Consider the following 21,864-nt stretch of genomic DNA (forward strand, 5'->3'; position numbering starts at 1 on the left):
CTTTGTCAGAGACGTTTCCCCAGGCAGCTCTTCTTTCACAGGACAGGCTGTCTGGAAGGATGCTGAGCTTTGATGGGCTGTAGGGGATACAGTGTGTTTCCTGTGTTCAGTGAGGGTCTCCTTTGTCAGGCACCTCTTACAAATTCCGAGTGCGAGCTCTGAATATGCTGGGGGAGAGCGAACCCAGCGCCCCGTCGAGGCCCTACGTGGTGTCTGGCTACAGCGGCCGAGTGTACGAGAGACCTGTGGCGGGCCCTTACATCACCTTCACCGACGCGGTCAACGAGACCACCATCATGCTCAAGTGGATGGTAAGGTGCCGTGGGAAGACGGGACTTAGGCTCAGCCCTTCTCCTAAGATGCCCCCTCTGAGTTGTTCCTCCTCTGCCCCACCCCCCACCCCTGTCCCCAGTGTTCCCCTGGTTGAAACGCCCCACTTTGGTGGATTTGGGAGGCTCCTCGTAGGGAGTCGAACTGTTGTTAGCAATCTCCTGTTCGTTTTGGTGCCCCAACTGCTCCTATTTTCAGACTGGGCCATCCTCCTTCCTGCCTGTCCCCCCGACATCAATTGTTCAGAGCCCCTCACCGTCAGCTGCCCCCCCAGGGAAGAATCAGAAGGGACTGATGATATCTTGGAAGAAAATGCAGTTTGTTTGTTTGTTTCTCTCTGAAAATGTGTGGACTTCTGGGCAAAATAAAATAATATGCCATCTCCACAGCCTCCTTTACAGAACTGCAGGGACATCATCGAGAATGTTTGCCAGGGACCCCCAATGCCATGCATACTCTGGACTGGGGAGAAACCTCCACACCCCAGCGGTTTTGCTTTGCCGATGATTTCTGTACTCCACTGTCAACCTGTCTCTTCTCCATTCCCTATAGTACATCCCAGCAAGTAACAACAACACCCCAATCCACGGCTTTTACATCTACTACCGCCCCACAGACAGCGACAATGACAGTGACTACAAGAAGGACATGGTGGAAGGTGAGAAGCACTGTGCGGGACATAGTTTCTCCTGTGGTTGGTTAAAGCCAAAAAGCTGCGTCTAGTCACCAGACAACCTGGGCACTATGTCATTCCATGATCAACTTGGGACCCCTTCATTTAAAAAGCAAAACAAAACATGTTGCCTGGTTCTGATGGCTCACGCCTATAATCCTAGCTACTCAAGAGGCTGAGATCTGAGGATCGCGATTCAAACCTAGCTTGCGCAGAACAGTCAGTGAGACTCTTACTTCCAGGGAACTAACCAAAAGTGAGAAGTGGAGGTGTGGCTCAACAGGTAGAGTACCAGCCTTCAGCAAAAACGCTAAAGGAGAGTACCAGGCCCTGGTACAAGCTCTAGTACCAGCACAAAAACAAACAAAAAGCTTTATTTCCATGATGACATGGTGAAGGAATGGAGGTGAACACCAGAACACTTCCTCCAGAGTGTTCCCACCACCTCAGCCCCTGTGCCAGCCAGTGGCAGCAGCACAGACACATAGCCCTGTCGGATTCTTACTGTGAGGTCAGAGCCAAGCAAACACCCAATGCATCACCATGCATCCTTCTCCCTCTTTCCCAGGGGACAGGTACTGGCACTCCATCTGCCACCTGCAGCCAGAGACCTCCTATGATATCAAGATGCAGTGTTTCAATGAAGGAGGGGAGAGCGAGTTCAGCAATGTGATGATCTGCGAGACCAAAGGTGATCCTTTGTAGCTTCTCCTCTCCCTTTCTTGTAACAAAGTAGGACAAAGTCACTATTCTGTGCCAAGCGATCTCTTTGTCAAGTATCCCCAGACCTCATCAGCTGTTACTTTTCTGCTGTCCTAAAACATATGCACATAACTTGTTACTGTTTGTGCACTGCTCACGTGGATAGATATTCAATCCATTTTTAAAAAATACTGAATGTGAGGGAGTGGCTCACACCACTGGTAGCTCATGCCTGTGACTTATCTCCAGTTAACCAGCAAAAAGCCAGAAATGGAGCTATGGCTCAAGTGGTAGAGCACCAACCTGGAGCAGAAAATCCTAGTGAGAGCACAAGGCCCTGAGTTCAAACCTTAGTACTGGCACAAAAACAAAATAATTTAAATGTAATAAAATAAATACAAGAGTGAGGTGGAGTGTATTGCAGAGAGCAGTCTGGAGAGGATCACAAAGGAGAGAAAACACCACATTCCTGTTATCGAGACAATAACTTTCTCTCTACCCACGTGGCATTGCTTTACAATCTCTTGTTCACAACACTCGCCAAGCGACTCCTTGTGTATACTTCCTGCCCTCGTTGCCCATGCACCGGGAAGGGAGGACGCAGGTACCTGCGTCAAGTAGAATACTGAGTGTCCACGGGAAAGAACTTTACACAGCTTTTATGACTCTTCTGGAAGGACTGAGGCTTCAGGCTGGCATGGGGAGGTTGTTGCCTGGGAGACAGGTCCAGACTAGAAGTTGCTTTAGCTTGCTGGAGTGTCCAGTGCCTGGGAAGAAGATGAGAGCGGTCGGCTGAGGGAAAAGGCCAGGGTCACTGAGGCCTGCAGTGGGCAGTCGGAACCACTCAAGGCTCTGAAATGAGAAGGGTTGTAGTTGGATTTATTTGCTAAGAATTGTCACCTGTGATCATGCATGGACCAGGCAAAAGAAAGCGAACTGGGCCCCTAAAGTAAAAAGGAAAGGGATGTGTATGAATCATCTTTTTTGAGAAAGCTTGGACAGATCAGGACTAACTGACTGAACGCTGGGATTAGGACAATATGAAAGGAGTTAGAAGCAAGCTCGGCGGTTTAGCTCAGAAATCCTACCTAGCTGTGGCTCCCATTTACTGAAATAGAAATGACGAGAAATCAGAGTTAGAGGCATGGTGCAATTGGTAGAGTGCTAACCAATGAGCAAAAATGGATGCAGGTACCAAGTTTGAGTCTTGGCCTCGGACCAAGAAAACGAAATGCATTTTTATGAGAAAGGAACAAGATAAAACCAATTGGAAGGTTTACTGAGTATCTGATTCTCTGGAAACATTGAAATGAAGGTGGGTGATTAATGAAGCAAGTATTCTCCATGGGTCCCAGTAGGATTTTGATGTGTCTTTAGAATACAGGTGGAAATCGAAGAATGGGTGAGATTGCACAGAGAGCATATGTGACCCAGTTCATCTCTCAGCGTCTGAGGAGGCAGAAGGAAAGGGTCGGGAAAACTGGTAGTGAGAGTGGTAGGTAGGAGGACCAGGAGGCTGTGCATCTGAGAGCTGAGTGAGGAGACGGCTGGGAAAAGTTAACAATGCCAGGCGCACCTGGAATGGCAAACCCCAGAGAGACGGGGCATGATAGAACTTCCTACAAAGTCCCAAAACATCTGTGGCCCCTGCAGCCCAAGATTTCACCACCCCTCTTCCCCCCAGGATCTGTCAGTACATTCTGCCATTCCCAGGCCCTTTGCTGGTTCCATGCATTTTAAATATTTTCATCTCGACATCTTGAAATGTAAGGCTCAGGTCTCCTCAACAATACCAAATTTCACGTAAGAGTTCCTGCTGAGTGTTGATTCTGGTTCAGGATCAAGCCTATGTCTTGTTTCACTCATGGGATTGGGGCAGTGGTTTTTGGTTTTTTTTTTCTACATGTTATGAAGGAAATGTCCAAGAAAATACATGATCGAGTGGGTTTTATCCACAATTGCAGCTCGCAAGTCTTCTGGTCAGCCTGGCCGACTCCCACCGCCCACTCTGGCCCCACCACAACCTCCACCCCCAGAAACCATAGAGCGGCCAATGGGCACAGGGGCCATGGTAGCACGGGCCAGCGACTTGCCCTATCTGATTGTTGGAGTCGTCCTGGGCTCAATCGTCCTCATCATCGTCACCTTCATCCCTTTCTGCCTGTGGAGAGCATGGGCTAAGCAAAGTGAGTACTCCTCCTTGGTGTGGAGGGAGGGTGCGGGGAGGGAGGAGGCTGGGGAGGGAGGATGGGCCCTCGCCTACCAAGGAGCCTCTGCCAGGGCAGGGCCAGAGGGGCTGTTTCACAGCTACCAGCAGCTCTAGCTCCTAGAAGTCCCTCAGTCAGAGAACACCTTGGTTAACAGCAGTATGGAGAGGAAGACATTACTCAGTCTCTAAAGCTGGGTGCTTTTATGGCTCCATCTTCTTCGGAGGCCTGTAGCTGTGCCTCCAGCCTCATGTTGCTCCGCTCTTTTTGTTCACTCGTTTCTTCTTCCTTTGGCAGCACTTAAAGCCAACTTCCCCTCACCACCTCTTTCCACCAAGCCTTTGCCTTGTTGTCTCCCCTACGCTTCTTAAGGAAGAAATGGATGACTGGAGCCAGGTGATGGTGGCTCATGCCTAGAAGGCTAGCTACTCAGGAGGCTGAGATCTGAGGATCACAGTTCAACCCCAGCCCGGACAGGACAGTCTATGAGACTCTTATCTCCACTAAACTACCAAAAAGCCAGAAGCTGTGGCTCAAGTGGTAGAACACTAGCCTTGAGCAAAAAAAAAAAAAAAAAAAAAAAAGGCTCAGGGACAGTGCCTAGGCCCTGAGTTCAAGCCCCAGGACCAGTACCAAAGAAAAAGGAAACGGGCAATAACGATTCTGAGAGAAAATGCTTCCATCCGTGGACAGTCCATCTCCCTGTCTGCATCTCCATGTGGTCAGGAGTGTGGGGATTTTTTTTTCCCCAGTTGCTTGAGGTTTCCTGAGCTCCACACAGGTCTTTTTCTTCTAGAACATACAACCGATCTGGGTTTTCCTCGAAGTGCCCTTCTGTCCTCTTCCTGCCAGTACACAATGGTGCCATTGGGAGGACTTCCGGGCCACCGAGCCAACGGACAGTCTTACTTCAGTGGCATCAACGGACGGGCCTGTGCCGACGGGATGCATGTGAGCAGGGGCTGCCCGGTGGCTGCGGTTGGCTGCCCAGGCGTGAAACCTCAACAGCACTGCCCAGGGGAGCTGCCGCAGGTAATGTGCTCCTGGGGGTGGCCCCCACATGGGACAGGAGGAGAGACAGTGGGCTGCCTCAGGCCTGAGCACCGAGCCCTGGGACATCTAACCCTTGACCTGACCTTTCCTTCCTCTTCCCTTCCAGCAGCAGGACGACGCTGGCTTGCTGAGGCAGACCATCCTTGGCAACGGGTATGAATCCCAGAGCCACCGGGTTACCAGGTGACCAGCTCCCTCCCTATCTTCCTTTCACATCCCCCCCCCAAGCCCCAGAGCCTCACTTTCTCTATAGCTCCTCAAGTGTAGGTCTGTCACCCAGCCAAGCACAGTGCTTTGCTCGGGAGTTCTCAAATCTGCCAACACTGGCAGCCCCAGTTCCTGGGGGCTCATTGTACTGGGAATTATGAGGCCCCTTCTGGGGGTGGGGGCGGGGGGCCTGAGTCCTTCCCACATGGAAGGGAGAACTGAATTTGCTCACAGCCCACTGGACCCCAGAGAAGGGAGGAGAACGCTGTGCTTATTTTTCACACTCAGTCCTTGACCAAGGAAGCTGCTAAGGACTGGGGGCTGGTCGATCCATTCTTCCCCCTCCTCACCCTCCCACTCTGGTCTTGTGCCATACAGGGGTCCGAGTTCTAGCCCAGATGAGGGGTCTTTCTTGTATACACTGCCTGATGACTCCACACACCAGCTGCTCCAATCCCAAGACTGCTGCCACCTCCTGGAGCCATCTACCACCGTTCACCAGGCAGGAGTGAGGAAGGGGCCAGAGAGCCCTGGGCTGGAAGCTGCGTGGGACCCGCCATTTCACTCAGGTCAGCTAGGAACAGAGCGGAGCAATGGCACAGGCCGGGGATGGCCAGAGGGTGGTACTCTCAACTTGGAGTCTGGGGAGATAGCAGTAGGCAAGGTGGTACCCATTCTCCTCTATTGCTGAAGCCAAAGAGATCTATGGCAGCGTCCCAGGCCCACACTTCAACCCAAGGTCTGCGAAAGATGAGAAAAAGGATATTCTTATTTCAGAGAGAAAGCCCATTCTGTCTCTGCATCTCAAGGTCATTCACAAATGCTTTTCCCCTCTCATCACGCTAAGACATTTCTAATCCCTTGCCTTGTTGGGTCTTGTCTCTTAATTAAGGAATAAGTTGCATCAGTCATTGGGAGCCAAGTATTTAAAAACATCCTAACTCTGTGCTTCCACAGAACTTTTCCTGTCGGGGGCTCAGGGCCATTCACTCTGGCCCATCCCACATGTCCCTCTGCACCAGCTTCCTGGAAATCTGAGGGTGCCCAGGCTGCTTCACAGGACTGGCCAGGGTCTCGGCCTCTGTGGTGTGCTGGTCCTTCCTTTCACAGAACCCTGTCTCCAGGTTATTCAATTCTAAAAGTCACCTCCTCTCATCAGACGCAGCATCTTGCAAGCTGGATTAGGTTGCCTGGGGGAGAGGACTATGAGGCAGACTACATAGCCTGAATCTTCAGAGAGCTACAATATTCTATGAGCTCCTATATTCTATGAGCTGCTCTACTGCCATCTTCCCCAGAGCACAAACTAAGTGCTTGGAAGTCCTGAAGCCCCAAACCCCAGCATAGGTGGGACTTGAATCCAAATGAGCCTTAATTGTCTTGCTGAGAGTCCTTAGAGAGAACATAAATGCCTTGTCTTGGTTGTAGGTTTCTGTCTGCTTCCTCGGGGCCAGTGATTAGTTCCCAAGAGGAATTGGCCCAGGACCTCTTGGTCAGTCTGGATTTTAATGTCTCTTATTTTTCTCTCTCTGCTAGGGCCTCCATGCTGCCTGGGCCTTGTACCAGTTGAAGAGGTGGACATTCCTGACTCCTGCCAAGTGGGTGGAGGAGACTGGCGGCCCTCGGGGCCTACATAAAGAGGAAGCTGGGATACATCTCCTCTGTCCCCAGATCACCGGTGCACGTGGCTTTTGAACCACCTCCTCCCACAATTAGGCAGAAGCCAATATCCCAGAAAGACTATATATTGTTCATTTGTTTTTTAAGAGACAGAGAAAAAAATGGTATTTATTTTTCTATTATAGCCATATTTATATATTTATGCACTTGTAAATAAATGTATATGTGTTTTTATAATTCTGGAGGAATCCTCCCTTTTGAGGTACAAGAGGGAAAGAGACAAGTCCCCCCCCCCCAACGATTTCAGGAATCATACCCAGAATGAGTATCACAGAACCTGTAGCCGCTGAGGGCTCAGGATGCCCCCCGGACTGCTGATGGAAGGAAGGACCTTGGGGTCACAGACTGGAGCCACCCTTGAAGATGTCTAGATCTGATGGCACAGGACACCGTTCCTAAGATGCCATGAGAACAGACCAGCGTGTGTACAGCAATAGAAGCATTAACAAACCTTCCAGAATCAATAATCTCTGGCAACATAGCCCTGTAAAAACAAACACTGTAACTTCTAAATAAATGTTTAGTCTTCCCTTTAACCTTCAACTTAGTCATGTATGAGTCAGCAGTTTCTTTACAAGTCAGAAACCAGTCTCACGGTCATTGGAGAAAAGATCCACTTGTGACATTTTCAGATCCATCAGAGGAAAAAGTCTACACACTCTAGCAGATGTTTTCTTTCGTGTTTTTTTTTTTTTTTAAAGCATTGAGCATCAGTTGTGTTTGGATTAATGTAGAATGTGTTGATAACTGTTTACTCCACAAGGGAAATATTGTATAATAGGCAACAGTTCTGGTTCTCTTGCCGACTGGTCTTAGGCGAAGCAGAAGGAAGCCAGTTCTCAGATAGGTCTGTGACCACCAGACATGTCACTCATAATACCATTAGGTGAATGCTATGCTATGTGTGAACATAGGTTCCTGGTAAGTCCATTTCCCTTCTTTCTAAAGATACATCAGCATTGCTGGAGTACTTCACTCAACATTTACTCATGCTTGTCCCACCAAAGAATCAGCCAGAGATTTTTTTTTTTTTTAACTGAAGAAACTTAAATCTTTAAATGTAGAACGGGGCCTAGATTTGAAAATCCTCACACTTTAAAGTTTCACTGGGTCTGGGGTAGGAGAGTGGGGAGAGGGAGGACAGGTATTTTCTATATTTCAGTCAAATTTAGAGCCAGAATGCCAGTTGACAAAATCACATTAAGAGCTGAGGCAGTACCTACTGTGGAGATACAAATCAGGAAGATTGACAGCCATAGTTAAGAGGTCAGCCTAGGCAACAGGTTCATAAGGCTCTATTTCAATGAACAAGATGCACGTGTTAGTGTCCATCTGTCATTGCAGAAGTATTAGGATGACCATCCAAGGCCAGCCCACGCCCAAAGTACAAGACACTATCTGAAAAATAACTAAAGCCAAAAAAGGAGTGAGGGTATATAGCTCAACTGGTAGGATGCTTGTCTACTGAAGGCAAGGACCTCAGCTTCGATCTTACAAAAAAGAAAGGAAAGTTTTATAAGAGAAAAGAAAAGGAAAAAAAGTTGAACTGGACCTTTAGCTTCAAGTCACAAAAAATTACTAAGCATAATCAGGTGCAGCTGCTGAGTCTTCAAACTCTGAATGGGGCAATTGCACCCTCTGCTGTTCAGAATAAGTAGTACACATGTTCCTCAGGCACGTATCTTTTTTCTGTTGCTCAACTAATCTTTAGGAAAGCAGTATTTAAAAAATATTTGTCAAAATGACTAGGGTACATAGAAATCTCAGGAAAATAGCAGGTCTGGGGAAGAAGTAAAAGGTGAGAGCCTAGAGGTCATTTCCAGAAATGGGCAGGTCTAATATCCTCAAGTCTTCACTTTGCTCATCAACACCAAGAAAATATGCTCACGTAGTCAGTCATACCAGTGAAAACCTTAAAAATAACAACATCAACAACAAACTTTCCTCTGTCTTTTCTCCTTGTTGATCTAAGATTATTGCCAAAGTAGTTCATTGTAAATGTCATTGAAGGGATAAAATCCCTGCTTTTTGCAAGTCTGGAATCCTGACACTGAATAATTTTATCACTGTTTTGTTGTTTGTTCTTGTTGTTGTTTAAAAAGGCTTGGATCAAAACCCATGTGCAGTGAGATAAATGTGTACATCTACCTTATCCAATTGCATGACACATGAAAGGTTGGGACACCAGGGCACCAGTGTCAGCTTAGAAAATGACAGCCACTGGACCCCGGTGGCTCATGCCTGCCATCCTAGTTACTCAGGAGGCTGAGATCTGAGGATCACGGTTCAAAGCCAGCCTGGACAGGAAAGTCCCTGAGACTCTTATCTCCAATAAAACCACTAGAAAATCGGAAGTGGTGCTGTGGCTCAAGCAGAAGAGCACTTGCCTTGAGCTGAAAAGCACAGAGACAGCGCCCAAGCCCAGAGTTCAAGCCCCATGACCATCAAAAAAAACAAAAACAAAAAGAAAATGAAAGAGCCCAGATAATCAATTCTATTTGCATTTTGTACTTCTTGATTACTGTGATTATAAACCTATTTAAAGTTCTGAGTCATTGTGCCACCGCTACATAAATTGCCGGAAGAGAAGAATAAGGTCTGAGGGGTGGGTGGATGGGAACTGGTAGGAGGTACCGGGGTCAGCTGGTAGCTCGTGGACTTGTAAAAGTGGAAGTTTTCTCTGATAGAATTTTACTAAACATAAATAGTGACAGGCCTGGAGTCTGAGGTATCCTTTGTTTCTAGTGCTGAGATTCCGTGATATCACAGACAAAAGTTCAAAGTGACCAGGTCATATTAATGACTGATCCACAAGTAACTCAGTGCATGCTGAGGTTTATGGTGAGGCTGCTCGCTTGAGCACAATGCAGGAGGCAGAGAGTAGTGAGATCAGGACAGCAGGACAGCTTTCCAGCCTTCCCCGTCCAAGTCTCTCTGCTGCTCTCTCTTGGTTGAAGCTTGAATTCTTGGAAATTCAGAGCTCAAACTTAACTACAGACTTAAATGTTGAGTTAAACAGAAATACAACCACATCTGTTGATACAACTTGTTCAATTCAACATAAAATAATGGAGTGTTATCTTGTCAAATCCAAAACATGCTGAACAGTACAGATTTAACTTCTGCTTCTGTCTAGTTCAAGTTGCTTTTGAGCTAAACAAATGCATTGAATCTATGACTAGCAGGTCCATAGACTGTTAATTCGGTCACGCTACAATTCCAATACAGAATTTTAGAATGGGAAGATGATATAACTTCTAGCTCATGCAACTTACAAGGGGACAGCATATCAAGATACCACTTATTCAGATAGTGGCTTCACAATGGCTCCCAGTGGTTTCCACCTGGTATTCAGTCTGTTTAGTCCCTCCCACATCACAAACCCAGCAGGGTTGGCCCGTGTGACTCATGCTGTAACGGTGGTATATCTCTGCTGAGATTAGATCATCTTTTCTTATTCTCTCTCCCTCACTCTTGTATGGTTGGCTCTGGAGAAATCTTGGTGAGCAGCCCTGTGGAAAGACCTATGTGCTGAGGAACAGAAGCTGGGTCCTGCTGACAGCCAACTGAACTCAGAAGTAGTTCCTCCAGCTCCAGCCAAGTTTAAAATGACAGTCTCAAGTCACAGTGTGATTACAAATCTGACATAGGCTGAGCCAAAGACACTCAGCCTAGCTGCTCCTAGATTCCTGCCCTTCGCAAACCTTCTCACTCTGACGAGATAATAATTTTGTTGTTTTAAGGTAAGTACGGGGTGGGGGTGGGGGTAAATTTTTTTTTACATAGCAAGAAACATTTATGACTAGCACATTTTTTTAAATGCCTGAATTTAGAGCATGCATACATGCAGGAATGAAAGTGGCAAATCCAATCCATTCTGCTTGAGGTCATCAGCTACAGGTTACGAGCCCTTGGCACTGCTGGGTCACCTTCTCCACCTAGGCAATACAGGTATTATACTCTTCCCTGCCTTAGCGACCAGCTACCATGTTGAGATAGACCAGACAGCGAGTAGCTCATTGAGCGAACTACATGATTACCAGCAGGAAGCCAAGTATCGTGAGATCTTTCTTTATTGGATGCAGCCATGAATTTCAATGAACACTTGGCTGAAACCAAAAGGATGCTCTTAATTAGTTTAAAATATCCCACCTAATTAGAAGAGATAGAGATGATCTTTCCAAGAGATACAACTCTATTCCATTTCTTTCTGAGATGTATCAAAACCAGAAAATGATTGAAGTCAAATCTGAAAGAAGATGGCATAGGGCATGAAAAACTATGAGAAATACTTAGAATACTGATGGTGTTGCACAAATCTTCAAAGACACGCTTCCTTACTGATTGTTTTTGCAAAGCACATCCCTCTGCTCCGCTCAGAACTGAGGAGTCTGCAAAAAGCAGGTGATTCAGGAAGCTGGTTATTCTGTTTTCTGCCCACCCAAAGCAAACTAAAGCAAGCTGCTTTGCTATGTTCTGTCTGCATTTCCTGAACTGTGAGCCCTCAAATAAGCTTTCTGAAATCAAGAATGCCACTTCTAATCTGTATTCCTTTTTCTGAGATAGCAAATAGTTTGTCTTTTTTCTCTATGCCCTCCCAGAGAATATTCAATACAAATAAGCTTCATTTTTCTAACACTGGAAGGATAGAGAATGGAAGTTTTCTTATGGGTTACTGACTGGTCATTTTTCTTTCTAATGGCTAAACATTCAGAATACTAGAGAAAGAAATTTTCCTAAAACAAAGTATTTTACAGATGCTTCTCACAGTGCTGAGAGAGAGAGCCCTTTGAGAATTTACATTCTGACAAGCACGGTCTAAACAACTAAAATGGTTCCGTTCAGCAATAACTAGATGTCAGGTACTACAGCCACTTGGAAGACAATCAATTTAGAGAAAAAAATATTAAATCACATGACAGAATCTGATTTAAAATTTTCAGTAATGAGAAGAGAGTAAACTTAAAGGTCCATGGGCTTCATTCCATCTTCTGTCCTGGATGGAATGGGGGGGAGGATAAGGCCTCCTTTTTTACGCAGGAGAGTGATTTCTTCCTTTAAGGCTGTAATCTTCTCTGCCTGGGTGTGAATCAGTTCAGTGATCTTCTCTTTTGCCAGGATGTCTGCTTGCTGAAGGTTCTGGAAAGCATTGCCCTGTTGGAAGAAAACATCTCTGCTTTAAGCATCATTTGGAATGTGAAAAATCTGTGGGAAAAACTCCTGTCTGTTAGGAGTGCAGATCTCACAGCTGTTTTAAACAACCACTGCTCCTTAATTTAAGGGGCCTTCCACTCCTGGGCTAAAATCCCTCCTGTAGAAATGTGTGCCTTCAAACCAACTTTTAAAATGCAAATCCCCTTGGGGAGAGCAACATTTTAAGCTACCAGGCATTCATTACCTGAAACCACATCACAGAGACCACAAAAGATAAGTATGGGTGTCTTATGCAACTCACACTTCAGTTCCCCAAAAGAAACCTCAATTTCCTCATGTGATTTCTCTCCCAGAGAGAAATCTGACTCTGGCTCAGGCCACAGACCTCACATTCAGGGAGGCCTTTGTCTCGTGGACTAGGTTAGGATTTCCTGCTCTCCCCCACCAAAACATATATAAATATATCTTTATCTATCCAAGATATCCAATTATATGCATAATTATAATTATCAGCCTGAATCACATGAAACTTAGTATATCTGATTTTTTAAAAAATCTAAGATAAGGTAATTTCATATAGTTTGGCCTCATTGCTGACTTGATACCACTTTCTAAGAGGCTAGATCCACTGCCATGCAACAGCATCCCCCACTCTACCCAGTGCCAGTTCTAGTGCTCCTTACAATAGTGGATGGTCAGTATACTTTGAACAAACACATTTGTTAAGGAAGGACATGACTCAGCACCCAGAGCAAGGTGCTGTCCATGTGCCTCCTCAATAATCCTTCACAACACCTACAAATGTGCTATTACTCTACAGAACAGAGGCTCAAGAAACTCATTACCTTGCTCATGTAACTGTAACCCCTCTGTACAGCATTTTTACAATAAAAAAAAAGTACCAAGAAAAAGAGGATGGCAAGCTGCCTAAGCTATTACAATTTCAAGGATTAGAAGCAAGGTTAAAAATATTTTGCCTGAAACCCAGAGTCCATGAATTTTAATTTCCCATATTTGCTTGGCAGACCTTTGGAGTTAGTAGCATCTTTCTGCCTCTTCTCCCTTACACGCCCTTATCTTAGAGGCTGTCAGTGCTAAACACTAGCCTTACCAGTTTCTCTTCCAGCTAGGGTTGGGGAAGAGGATGTCAGCAGAGCACTTTTACCTTCTCATGTGTGGATGTGAGAGTCTAGCATGTGGATGTGAGACAGAGCTGAAGCAGCTCCTTCTGACCAAAGGAAGCATTGAGATTCCAGCCCTGATGTAATGGACCCACACTCTAAGTCAAAATGGGTGGTCACAAGTTTCAACAGCTAGTGGCTCAAGTGGTAGAGCACTAGCCTTGAGCTGAAGAGCTGAGGGACAGCGCCCAGGCCCAGAGTTCAGGCCCCCCCCCCCCCCCCGCAAAAAAAGTGCTCAGGTTTCTCTGCTGTGAGTCTGTGTTCCAGCCTCAGTGTCAATTTGTTTTCTTTCTTAATGCTCATCATTGATTCTTGGTTGTTGTTTGGTTTGGTTTGGTTTGGTCACTTGTGGGGCTTGAACTCTGGGCCAGGGAGCTATCCCTGACCTCTTCCACTCAAGGCAAACACTCTACCACTTGAGCTACAGCACCACTTTCAGTTTTCTGTGGTTTACTGAAGAGTCTCACGGCCTTTCCCGCCCAGGCTGGCTTTGAACCATGATCCTCAGATCTCAGCCTTCTGAGTAGTTAGGATTACAGCCACTGGCACCCTGCTGATTCTTGGTTGTTAAGCCCTGTTGATGGCAAGGATTCCTGAGACTCAAGTGTTGAGGTTTGCAAAGTCTTGATAAGGGCGTCAGTCAATGAGAGCTCCACCTACAGCCCCTAGATTATCTTCTACCCGAAGTATCCCAAGACCCAAAGTGAGCACATCACACTTGGTGTGAAGAGGACAGTTGGCCATCAGTGGCATCCATTCCAGCATTTTTGGGTAAGACATGATAAAATAGGCAAAAGCAAACCAAATAACATTGCCTCATGGCCCTGTACACTGATCTAATTACATTTGCCCCCATCTAACAGTGCCCACCTCTAATGGGTGGACCTCAGCTCCAGTGCCATCTAAGCACTTGATAAACATGTGTCAAGCCCAAATTAAAGTGAAAAATACTTAACCACTATTTTCCTGGATCCTTTTAGATCCACTTTGCTGAAATTTTGGTTCATGGTATCCTCAAAAACATGGATGTGAAACTGGGTTAGAGGTATAACAGTGCCTTTAAAATGTTCCAGTCATGAGGTAATTCGTTAGGCTGCTTTGATTTGAACTCGTGTTATTGATATTGTGCAGCATTGGGTACTCAGATTACTTAGCAATGATGTGTTGGAAAATCATAAGTGTATGGAAGGCCTGGGGTTTATATCAGATCAGTCTTAGGAGCTAGGGTTGGGGCTGTGCTTAGTGCTAGAGGGCTTATCTAATATGTGAAGCCCTGGATTCAAGTCCCAGGACCCCCACTTTCCATTCTTGGTCTGTAAAATGGAACTGATTTTTTAGCCTGCTTTACATAGTGTTTAAAACAAAATGTTTTAAATATAAATATTTTATATATTGAAAAAAGTTTCAACAGCTAGTTGAAACACACACACACACACATACACACACACACACAACCCAAAACACAAAACCCCAACAAGCACTTTAACAAGTGAACATGTACAAAGATCCCACAATTCAACATACCCACTTTAGGTAAAAATAAATAAATAAACATACTAGAAACAGATGCATGACACTAAATTCAAGTATCTTAGTACCCTTACTGAGTCAGTGTCACCTGAGTGCCTGGAAATGGTCCAAAAGCAATTCTTTGGAATAGTGACTTCAGTTCTGAAAAGGATCTGAAGGGAAAGCGCCTACCTGCTGGTTCTGCAGTGAGTTCAGCCGAGAATCAAGTTTCCTCTTTTCAATACACAAGTCGTTCATCTGATGAAGCTTCTTCGTGTGTTCTTTTGTCTTCATCATCAGTTCCCATCTCATTTGAGCAATCTTTTCCTAGCCGGGACAGAGAGATGGGAACAGATTCAGTGAGTAACAGGCCCTTAGGCCTTTGAGTCCCACAGAATTTCTCACTTCCATCCAGGTTCAACCAAAACCAGCCACTGCCCCCTCCTCACCTCCCACATCTTCATTTCCTTTGCATTCAGCAGCTCCTTTCGAAGTTTTCGAATCTTCAGTTCTTCAAGAGTTGTATTCACTGAAAGCGTCTGCAGGGCCTCTAGATCTATCACCCGGCCAAACTTGCTGATCATTAGTTGACTGACTGTTTCTTCCATTTCTAAAAGAACATGGTCACTGTCTCATGAGGCTTGATGGCCCTTATGGTTGTTAAATGAGTACTACCACATTGTTTCTCGTGCACTCAGGTTATGTATATTGCATATATTAGTGAGAACATGTGGTATTTGACTTTGTGCACCTGACATTTTATTTACTGTAAAATTGGATCCAAGTGTCCAAATGACAGGATTAAAAAAACATTTTGATCATTTTAAAGGCTAAATAATACTCTGCTGGGTATATAAATGGTATTTGCTTTACTAATTAATTTCCTGATAGACTCTTGGATTTATTCCATATCTTGGCTATTGAGAATAATACTACAATAAACATGGTTGTGCAAATGTCTCTTTGACATACCAGTTTCATTTCATTTTGAGATATATCTAGTAGTCAGATCTTTTATGATCTCAAAATAGAAGAGGCTTTATTAAACAATAATCACATAATGCACAGATATAGATACATGATATTTACCATATCAAAAGCTAAAATGTCTTTTTGTGTTTTTTTTTCCAATCTTGGGACTTGAACTCAGGGCCTGGGCACCTTCCCTGAGCTTCTTTTGCTCAAGGCTGGTGCTCTACCACATGAGCCACAGTATCACTTCTGGCTTTTTACGTTTATTTGGTACTGAGAATTGAACTCAGGGTTTCACGCATGCTAGACAAGCACTCTACCTCTGAGCCTAAAATGTCTTTTACATAGAAGGTATGTCACAAACTAGAAAAGATCCAAAGTGCAGTTAATAGACAAAAAAATAAGAATTCCCTAACATCACTATGAAAAACATAAAGATAGAAATACAAAAGTGTGCAAAGAATATGACCAGCAATCACCACTTCCAGTTTTCTGGTGGTTAGTTGGAGATAAGAGTCTCACCGACTTACCTCCCTGTTTTAGCTTCAAACCACAATCCTCAGAGCTCAGCCTCTTGACTAACTAGGATTACAGGCATGAGCCACTAGTACCTGGCTCTGAGAGACTCTTATTTCCAATTAACCAGCAAAGAGCCAGAAGTGGAGGTACGGCTCAAGTGGTAGAGGTCAGACTTGAATGAAAAAGCTAAGGAAATGTGTGAGGCCCTGATTTCAAGCCCCAGTACATTCATACACAAAATAATCTAAAATAGTAAAATAAAATACAAAACAGGACAGTGGGCTGGGCACTGGTGGCTCATGCTTGTAATCCTAGCTACTCAGGAGACCGAGATCTGAGGATTGTGGTTCAAAGCCAGCCCAGGCAGAAAAGTTCGTGAGACTCTTTTTTTTTTGGGGGGGTGGGGGTGGTCCGGTCATGGGGCCTGAACTCTGGGCCTGGGCACTGTCCCTCAGCTCTTCAGCTCAAGGCTAGCGCTCTACCACTTGAGCCACAGCACCACTTCTGGCTTTTTTCTTTTTGCTTATGTGGTGCTGAGGAATCGAACCCAGGGCCTCAGGCATGCAAGGCAAGCGCTCTACCACTGAGCCACCTTCCCAGCCCCAGTTCGTGAGACTCTTATCTCCAATAAACACTCAGAAAAAGCTGGAAGTGGTGCTGTGGCTCAAATGGTAGAGCACTAGTCTTGAACACAGAGAGGGACAATACCCAGGCTTTAAGTTCAAGCCCCAAGACCAGCAAAAAACCGAAACCAAAACTGGACAGTGATCTTTTCATGGTAACTGGGGAGATGTGAGGGTGTTGTTTCTTCTCAGAATGTTCTGGTTCTGTGATTTCCAAGCTGGAGACAGATGCTTTCCAGTTGCCATATGGGCCCATAAGTACTATGAAGCAATCCATGCATGCACTTCGGTACTCACCCTGTATGGTTTTTGCCATCTCTCTCTTTTCTCGGATGAGCATTTTACGCCTCTCCCGGCATTCTTTGTTAAGTTTTTGCTGCTTGTTGTTTTCATCCTGGAGCTGTACGATTCGTTTTTGAAGCCTTTCTAAGGAATGGTTAGAGAAGACCAAAGTCCCAGAAAGATCATTTGGTATTTCCCCAAGTACCATATACTCGATCTGTAAAGACAACACATGACAACAATCAAACACAAGACAGGCAAAAATAGAAATTAAAAGGGTAAGGCAGAGGAATGCGCAGAGGGAACACTTCTTTCCCCATCCCTAGTCTACCTCCTGGCCTTCGGACTTCTCCCTCCTGAGGCAGTGATCAGGTGACTTTAGAGAGTAAGCCACATAAAGGCTTTTCGAGGAGAGCAAATATTCCCACATAAGTTGTGCCTAATATCTTGCCTAACAATGCAGCTGTTATTTTCAGTGGCATGTATTAAGGCTGTCAGAGTGTGGCTCAAATGGTAGCATGCCTGTCTAGCAAGTGTAAGGCCCTGACCTCAACCCCCAGGACTATAAAAACAAACAAAAAAACATTTTGCATATTAGGCAAACACTTCCACAGAGATTTTTCTATTTGGACCAATCTACACATCTTCCCTTCCTAAAACACCACTACTTCTTTTAACCTAAGAAAAGAGAATACAAATGAGTGTGCTACTTCTCATTGATAGACATTTCCATGATTTAATCTAAGTTGCAATTCAAGTAGATAGCGAATATGAACAAAATGAGGGGGAAACGAAAATATTTTTGCTGGATGCCAGTAGGGCTCACACCCATAATGCTAGGTTTCAGGAGGCTGAGATCTGAGGATTTGAGTTCAAAGCCATCTAGAACAAAAATGTCTGCAACACTCTGTCTCCAAATAACCAGCAAAATGAACTGGTGGCATGGATCAAATGGTTGAGTACCAGCCGTAAGCAAAAATAAAAATTAAAAAAAAAAATCCAAAGCTAATGCTTTGAGTTCAAGCTCAAGAAACAGCAAAAAAGAAAAAAAGAAAAAGAAAAAATATCTTCATTTTGTTGTCTTCTTCGTTATTGAAATTAACTGACAATAATTCTTCAGTTCATTAATTCAGACAACTTCATTCATTTCCTTAGACTTGACAAATTCATTCATTTCCTTAGACCTGAAAGGATCAAACTTGTAAAGTGATAATGAGCCAATGTTTTGGTGCTACTCTTTCGCAACAATCTGGATAACAGATAAAAAAAGCTGGAGAAGCCGCACCGGTGGCTCACGCCTGTAATCCTAGCTACTCAGGAGGCTGAGATCTGAGGATCACGGTTCAAAGCCAGCCCGGGCAGGAAAGACCGTGAGACTCCTATCTCCAATAAACCACCAGAAAACCGGAAGTGGCGCTGTACCTCAAGTGGTAGAGAGCTAGCATTGAGCTGAAGAGCTGAGGGACGGCGCCCAGGCCCAGAGTTCAAGCCCCACGACCGACCAAAAACAAAACAAAACAAAACAAAAAAACTGGAGAGTCCTTTGAACAGTCAGTATCCTCCACCAAGGGCTATAACCCTCCCTCCAGGTGACCTGCGAATCTGTGGGAATGTGTCTGCTCAGACGGTAGTCACTTCTCTGCCTCATCACCTGGTGGAGCTTGAGTGGAATTGCAACCAGCAGTTCATTCAGTCGCTGCTGCTTCTCCCTCTGATAAGCCTCTAGTGCCTCCTCCGCTGCATTCAGGTTCGCTGCCACAACTTTCACCTGTAGAAAGTCCCATTGAGAGCTGTTGGGAACACTACACGAACAAAAGCACACCGACAGTGGTAAATAACGGCCTCTTAGGAATAAGTACAAGGTGAGCAGGATTGTTGTGTTGGGCTGTGATTAAGGGCATGCCTTCAGGCTACAGCCCATGAATGTAAATTATTTTCTTCCTGCCCAGTTATGGTCCCACATCACCTTTTCAATCATCCCATGTCTAGAGTTGTAAAAGTTTTATGAGTAAAAGGTGAGAACACATGTCCTCACCTTCCATTTTCAGCCTGAAAAATGGCCCTGGGCATGAAAGCTGTTTGCCAAAATAGTGGGACTCTTGTTTGGTCATAGTGACCCCAAGAAATTAAAGAAGAAAGTGCTTTGAAGCAATGAAAACTATCAATAGTGTTTCTAAAGCATGTTCATTTCCTGAAAAACGTGAAACTTTTCCAGATCATTTCCTATTTACAGGAGGAGAAGAAAACTATTAAAAATATTTCTGAATATATTCAGAAGTTGAGTGATGCTGCTCTAGACAGAAAATGCTCATGGAGAAAGAAAATCAAACAGAAGTAATATACTGGTTGGTAAGCTTAATGATCTCCAACATGAAATGCATACACCCCAGGGGATCCACAAATCATCTGTTGACATGCAAAGAGAAAATAGCAGTTTCTATTTTTTTTTTTTGTCAGTTGTGGGGCTTGAACTCTGGGCCTGGGCGCTGTCCCTCAGCTCTTCAGCTCAAGGCTAGCGCTCTACCACTTGAGCTACAGCACCACTTCTGGCTTCTTCTGCTTATGTGGTGCTGAGGAATCGAACCCAGGGACTCATGCATGCAAGGCAAACACTTTACCAAGGAGCTACCTTCCCAGCCCCTTGTTTATTTATAATCTCATTCTTTTAAGCATTTCATGATCAACAAAATATACTAAAGCAATATGTCTTAAATATAATTCACAAACATGTATACGTTTATTGTGGGAGGCTATGTGTCATGAGTGTTTTCTTATAAAATTACATAACCCAAAATGTATACAATGATGGGTTCAAGTGGCCTGTAATCCTCCTAGCTAGCTAGTCAGAAGGTGGACATTAGAATAATTGTGGCATGAAGCCAGCAAAGAAAAAAGTTCGCAAGATTCCAATTCAAACAATCTAAAGCTTGGTTCAGTGGCTCTTCATCCTCAGTAGCAGTAAGCTTAAGTGGAGAGATCACAGTCCAAGCCAGCCTGAGCAAAGGGTATGACCTTATTCAAAAATAAAGAAAACAAAGTGCTGACAGCATTGTTCAAGTGATAGATTCTGCCTAGCATGAGGCCCTGATTTAAAACCCAGTACCATCAAAACAATTTGGAAACAAAGGCCAATCGTCAAAAGAGCAATGGAGAAAAATAAGGGAAGGAGTAACAAGTTTGACAAGAAATGTATTTTTTACCTTACTTATGTAATTAACCCCTCTGTACATCAGCAATGGTGCTGAGTACCAGTGGCTCATGCTTGTCATCCTAGCTACCCAGGAGGCTGAGATCTGAGGATGGCAGTTTGAAGCCACCCCAGGAAAGATAGCCCATGAGATTATTATCTCCAATTAACCACCAAAAAGCCAGAAGTGAACCTGTGGCTCAAGTAGTAGAGTACTTGCCTTGAGCACGAAAGCTCAGGAGTAATGCCCAGGCCTGAGTTCAAGCCTTAGGATCCACACCAAAGGGAGGAAGAAGAGGGTACATGGCATACTGAGAGAGGAAAAATAAGTAGGTAGACAGCCATACTTTTTTGGACAGTGTGTCATATTCTTTTTTGAGGTTATCAACAATTTTTTTTTCTTCTACTAAGGCCTCCTCGATGTCCAGCCTTTTCTCTCTTAGCTGAAGAGCCAGTTCAAAAAGATTTGGATTACAGTCTGGAAAGCGAGTTAAAAGAAATTGGTTGGAGAATGTAATAATATTAGAAGTGTGAACTTTGAAGTTTCAGAATCAATCATGTCTATCCATACTATCTACACTACCAAGCTTCCAATGTGCCTATGGCTCCTCTGATCCACTATACTAAAAGTGAAGGTCTACACATACCCAGAGCCAGTGAGAATAGTATAGACATTATCTCACTAAAGACTAGGCCCCACAAGGTAGAAATTATTGTCCTTTTTCTATAGGTGAAGACCCTAAGTCTGAGAGAAGTGGCATCCTTGGTTGGGACTTAAGTGTTCTCAAATGCATCATCTCTGTTCTTTGCTCTCTATTACACCAAAAACTACATTTACTCACCAAGAAATAGCTGAAAAATGAAAAGTAAAACACTAAAATTGAATCACTAAAATTGAAAGAGAGCAGGGAGGCTTGTGATTTCAAGGACAGCTTGAATACACAGTGAGAAGTTAGCCCAAAAGGCTAAGGGCTGGGGATGGGTTCAATGTCAATTCCTAGCCCTGTGAAAAAGAGCACTTGACATGAAATTTAGGAACCTCAATTCCTGTCTTAGTTCTCCCATTTCACTGGTGGTATGATGTTGTCCAAGCCCTTTAATCCTGCTGGAATAAATCCGGTTGAAATTTTCATCTAAATTTAAAAGTTTAATTTCAAACTTCGTTTGAAATTAAACTTTTAAATTTAGATGAAAACTTTAAACATTGAGAAAATAGAATTACAAGCCAACAAAAATTGGCCTTATCTATTGAACTATTCACTTGTTGAGAGTGTACATATGTTAGTGTAGTTGCTCCAGACTAGCTTCCACCAGTGAAAACAGATGATAGATAGATAGATAGATAGAGAGAGAGAGAGAGAGAGAGAGAGAGAGAGAGAGAGAGATGATAGTAGATAGATTTCCAAGAAGTTGGATCAACTTGCCCTTCACAGATTTGAAATACAACAAATTTGAGTGAGTTCTTTGAAAGTACTGCAAAATAAATATCTACATGCTTTAACTTAGTGTTTCTCTGTAAAATGAAATTTTCTACCTAATCTATTAACTCTGACTTTTCTGTAAATTGTTATTCATAAAAGATTGC

The 21,864-nt window shown here is 44.4% G+C and overlaps 2 protein-coding genes across 3 annotated transcripts in view; one reads left to right on the top strand and one right to left on the bottom strand.

Annotated features, from left to right (window-relative positions):
* The window catches only part of Boc (BOC cell adhesion associated, oncogene regulated), a 38,525-nt gene extending 31,616 nt beyond the window's left edge, over nucleotides 1–6,909 (top strand). For both annotated transcript variants that reach the window (XM_042676868.1, XM_042676869.1), the window contains exons 11-18: nucleotides 130–311; nucleotides 883–988; nucleotides 1,572–1,694; nucleotides 3,670–3,891; nucleotides 4,709–4,944; nucleotides 5,072–5,148; nucleotides 5,551–5,741; nucleotides 6,709–6,909. In XM_042676868.1, the coding sequence (XP_042532802.1) occupies nucleotides 130–311; nucleotides 883–988; nucleotides 1,572–1,694; nucleotides 3,670–3,891; nucleotides 4,709–4,944; nucleotides 5,072–5,148; nucleotides 5,551–5,741; nucleotides 6,709–6,809 (1,238 nt within the window). In that variant the 3' untranslated portion in view covers nucleotides 6,810–6,909. The remainder of the gene's footprint in view (nucleotides 1–129; nucleotides 312–882; nucleotides 989–1,571; nucleotides 1,695–3,669; nucleotides 3,892–4,708; nucleotides 4,945–5,071; nucleotides 5,149–5,550; nucleotides 5,742–6,708) is intronic.
* Nucleotides 6,910–11,812: 4,903 nt separating this feature from the next.
* Nucleotides 11,813–21,864, bottom strand: part of Cfap44 (cilia and flagella associated protein 44) — a 66,521-nt gene continuing 56,469 nt past the window's right edge. The window contains exons 29-34 of the mRNA XM_042676865.1: nucleotides 20,627–20,757; nucleotides 18,744–18,860; nucleotides 17,108–17,309; nucleotides 15,146–15,306; nucleotides 14,889–15,023; nucleotides 11,813–12,006 (exon numbers count right to left, since the gene is read on the bottom strand). Of these exons, the coding sequence (XP_042532799.1) occupies nucleotides 11,815–12,006; nucleotides 14,889–15,023; nucleotides 15,146–15,306; nucleotides 17,108–17,309; nucleotides 18,744–18,860; nucleotides 20,627–20,757 (938 nt within the window). The 3' untranslated portion in view covers nucleotides 11,813–11,814. The remainder of the gene's footprint in view (nucleotides 12,007–14,888; nucleotides 15,024–15,145; nucleotides 15,307–17,107; nucleotides 17,310–18,743; nucleotides 18,861–20,626; nucleotides 20,758–21,864) is intronic.

The sequence above is a fragment of the Dipodomys spectabilis genome, unplaced genomic scaffold, assembly GCF_019054845.1.
Source record: "Dipodomys spectabilis isolate Male_0828 unplaced genomic scaffold, ASM1905484v1 ptg000032l, whole genome shotgun sequence".
Classification (NCBI taxonomy): domain Eukaryota; kingdom Metazoa; phylum Chordata; class Mammalia; order Rodentia; family Heteromyidae; genus Dipodomys; species Dipodomys spectabilis.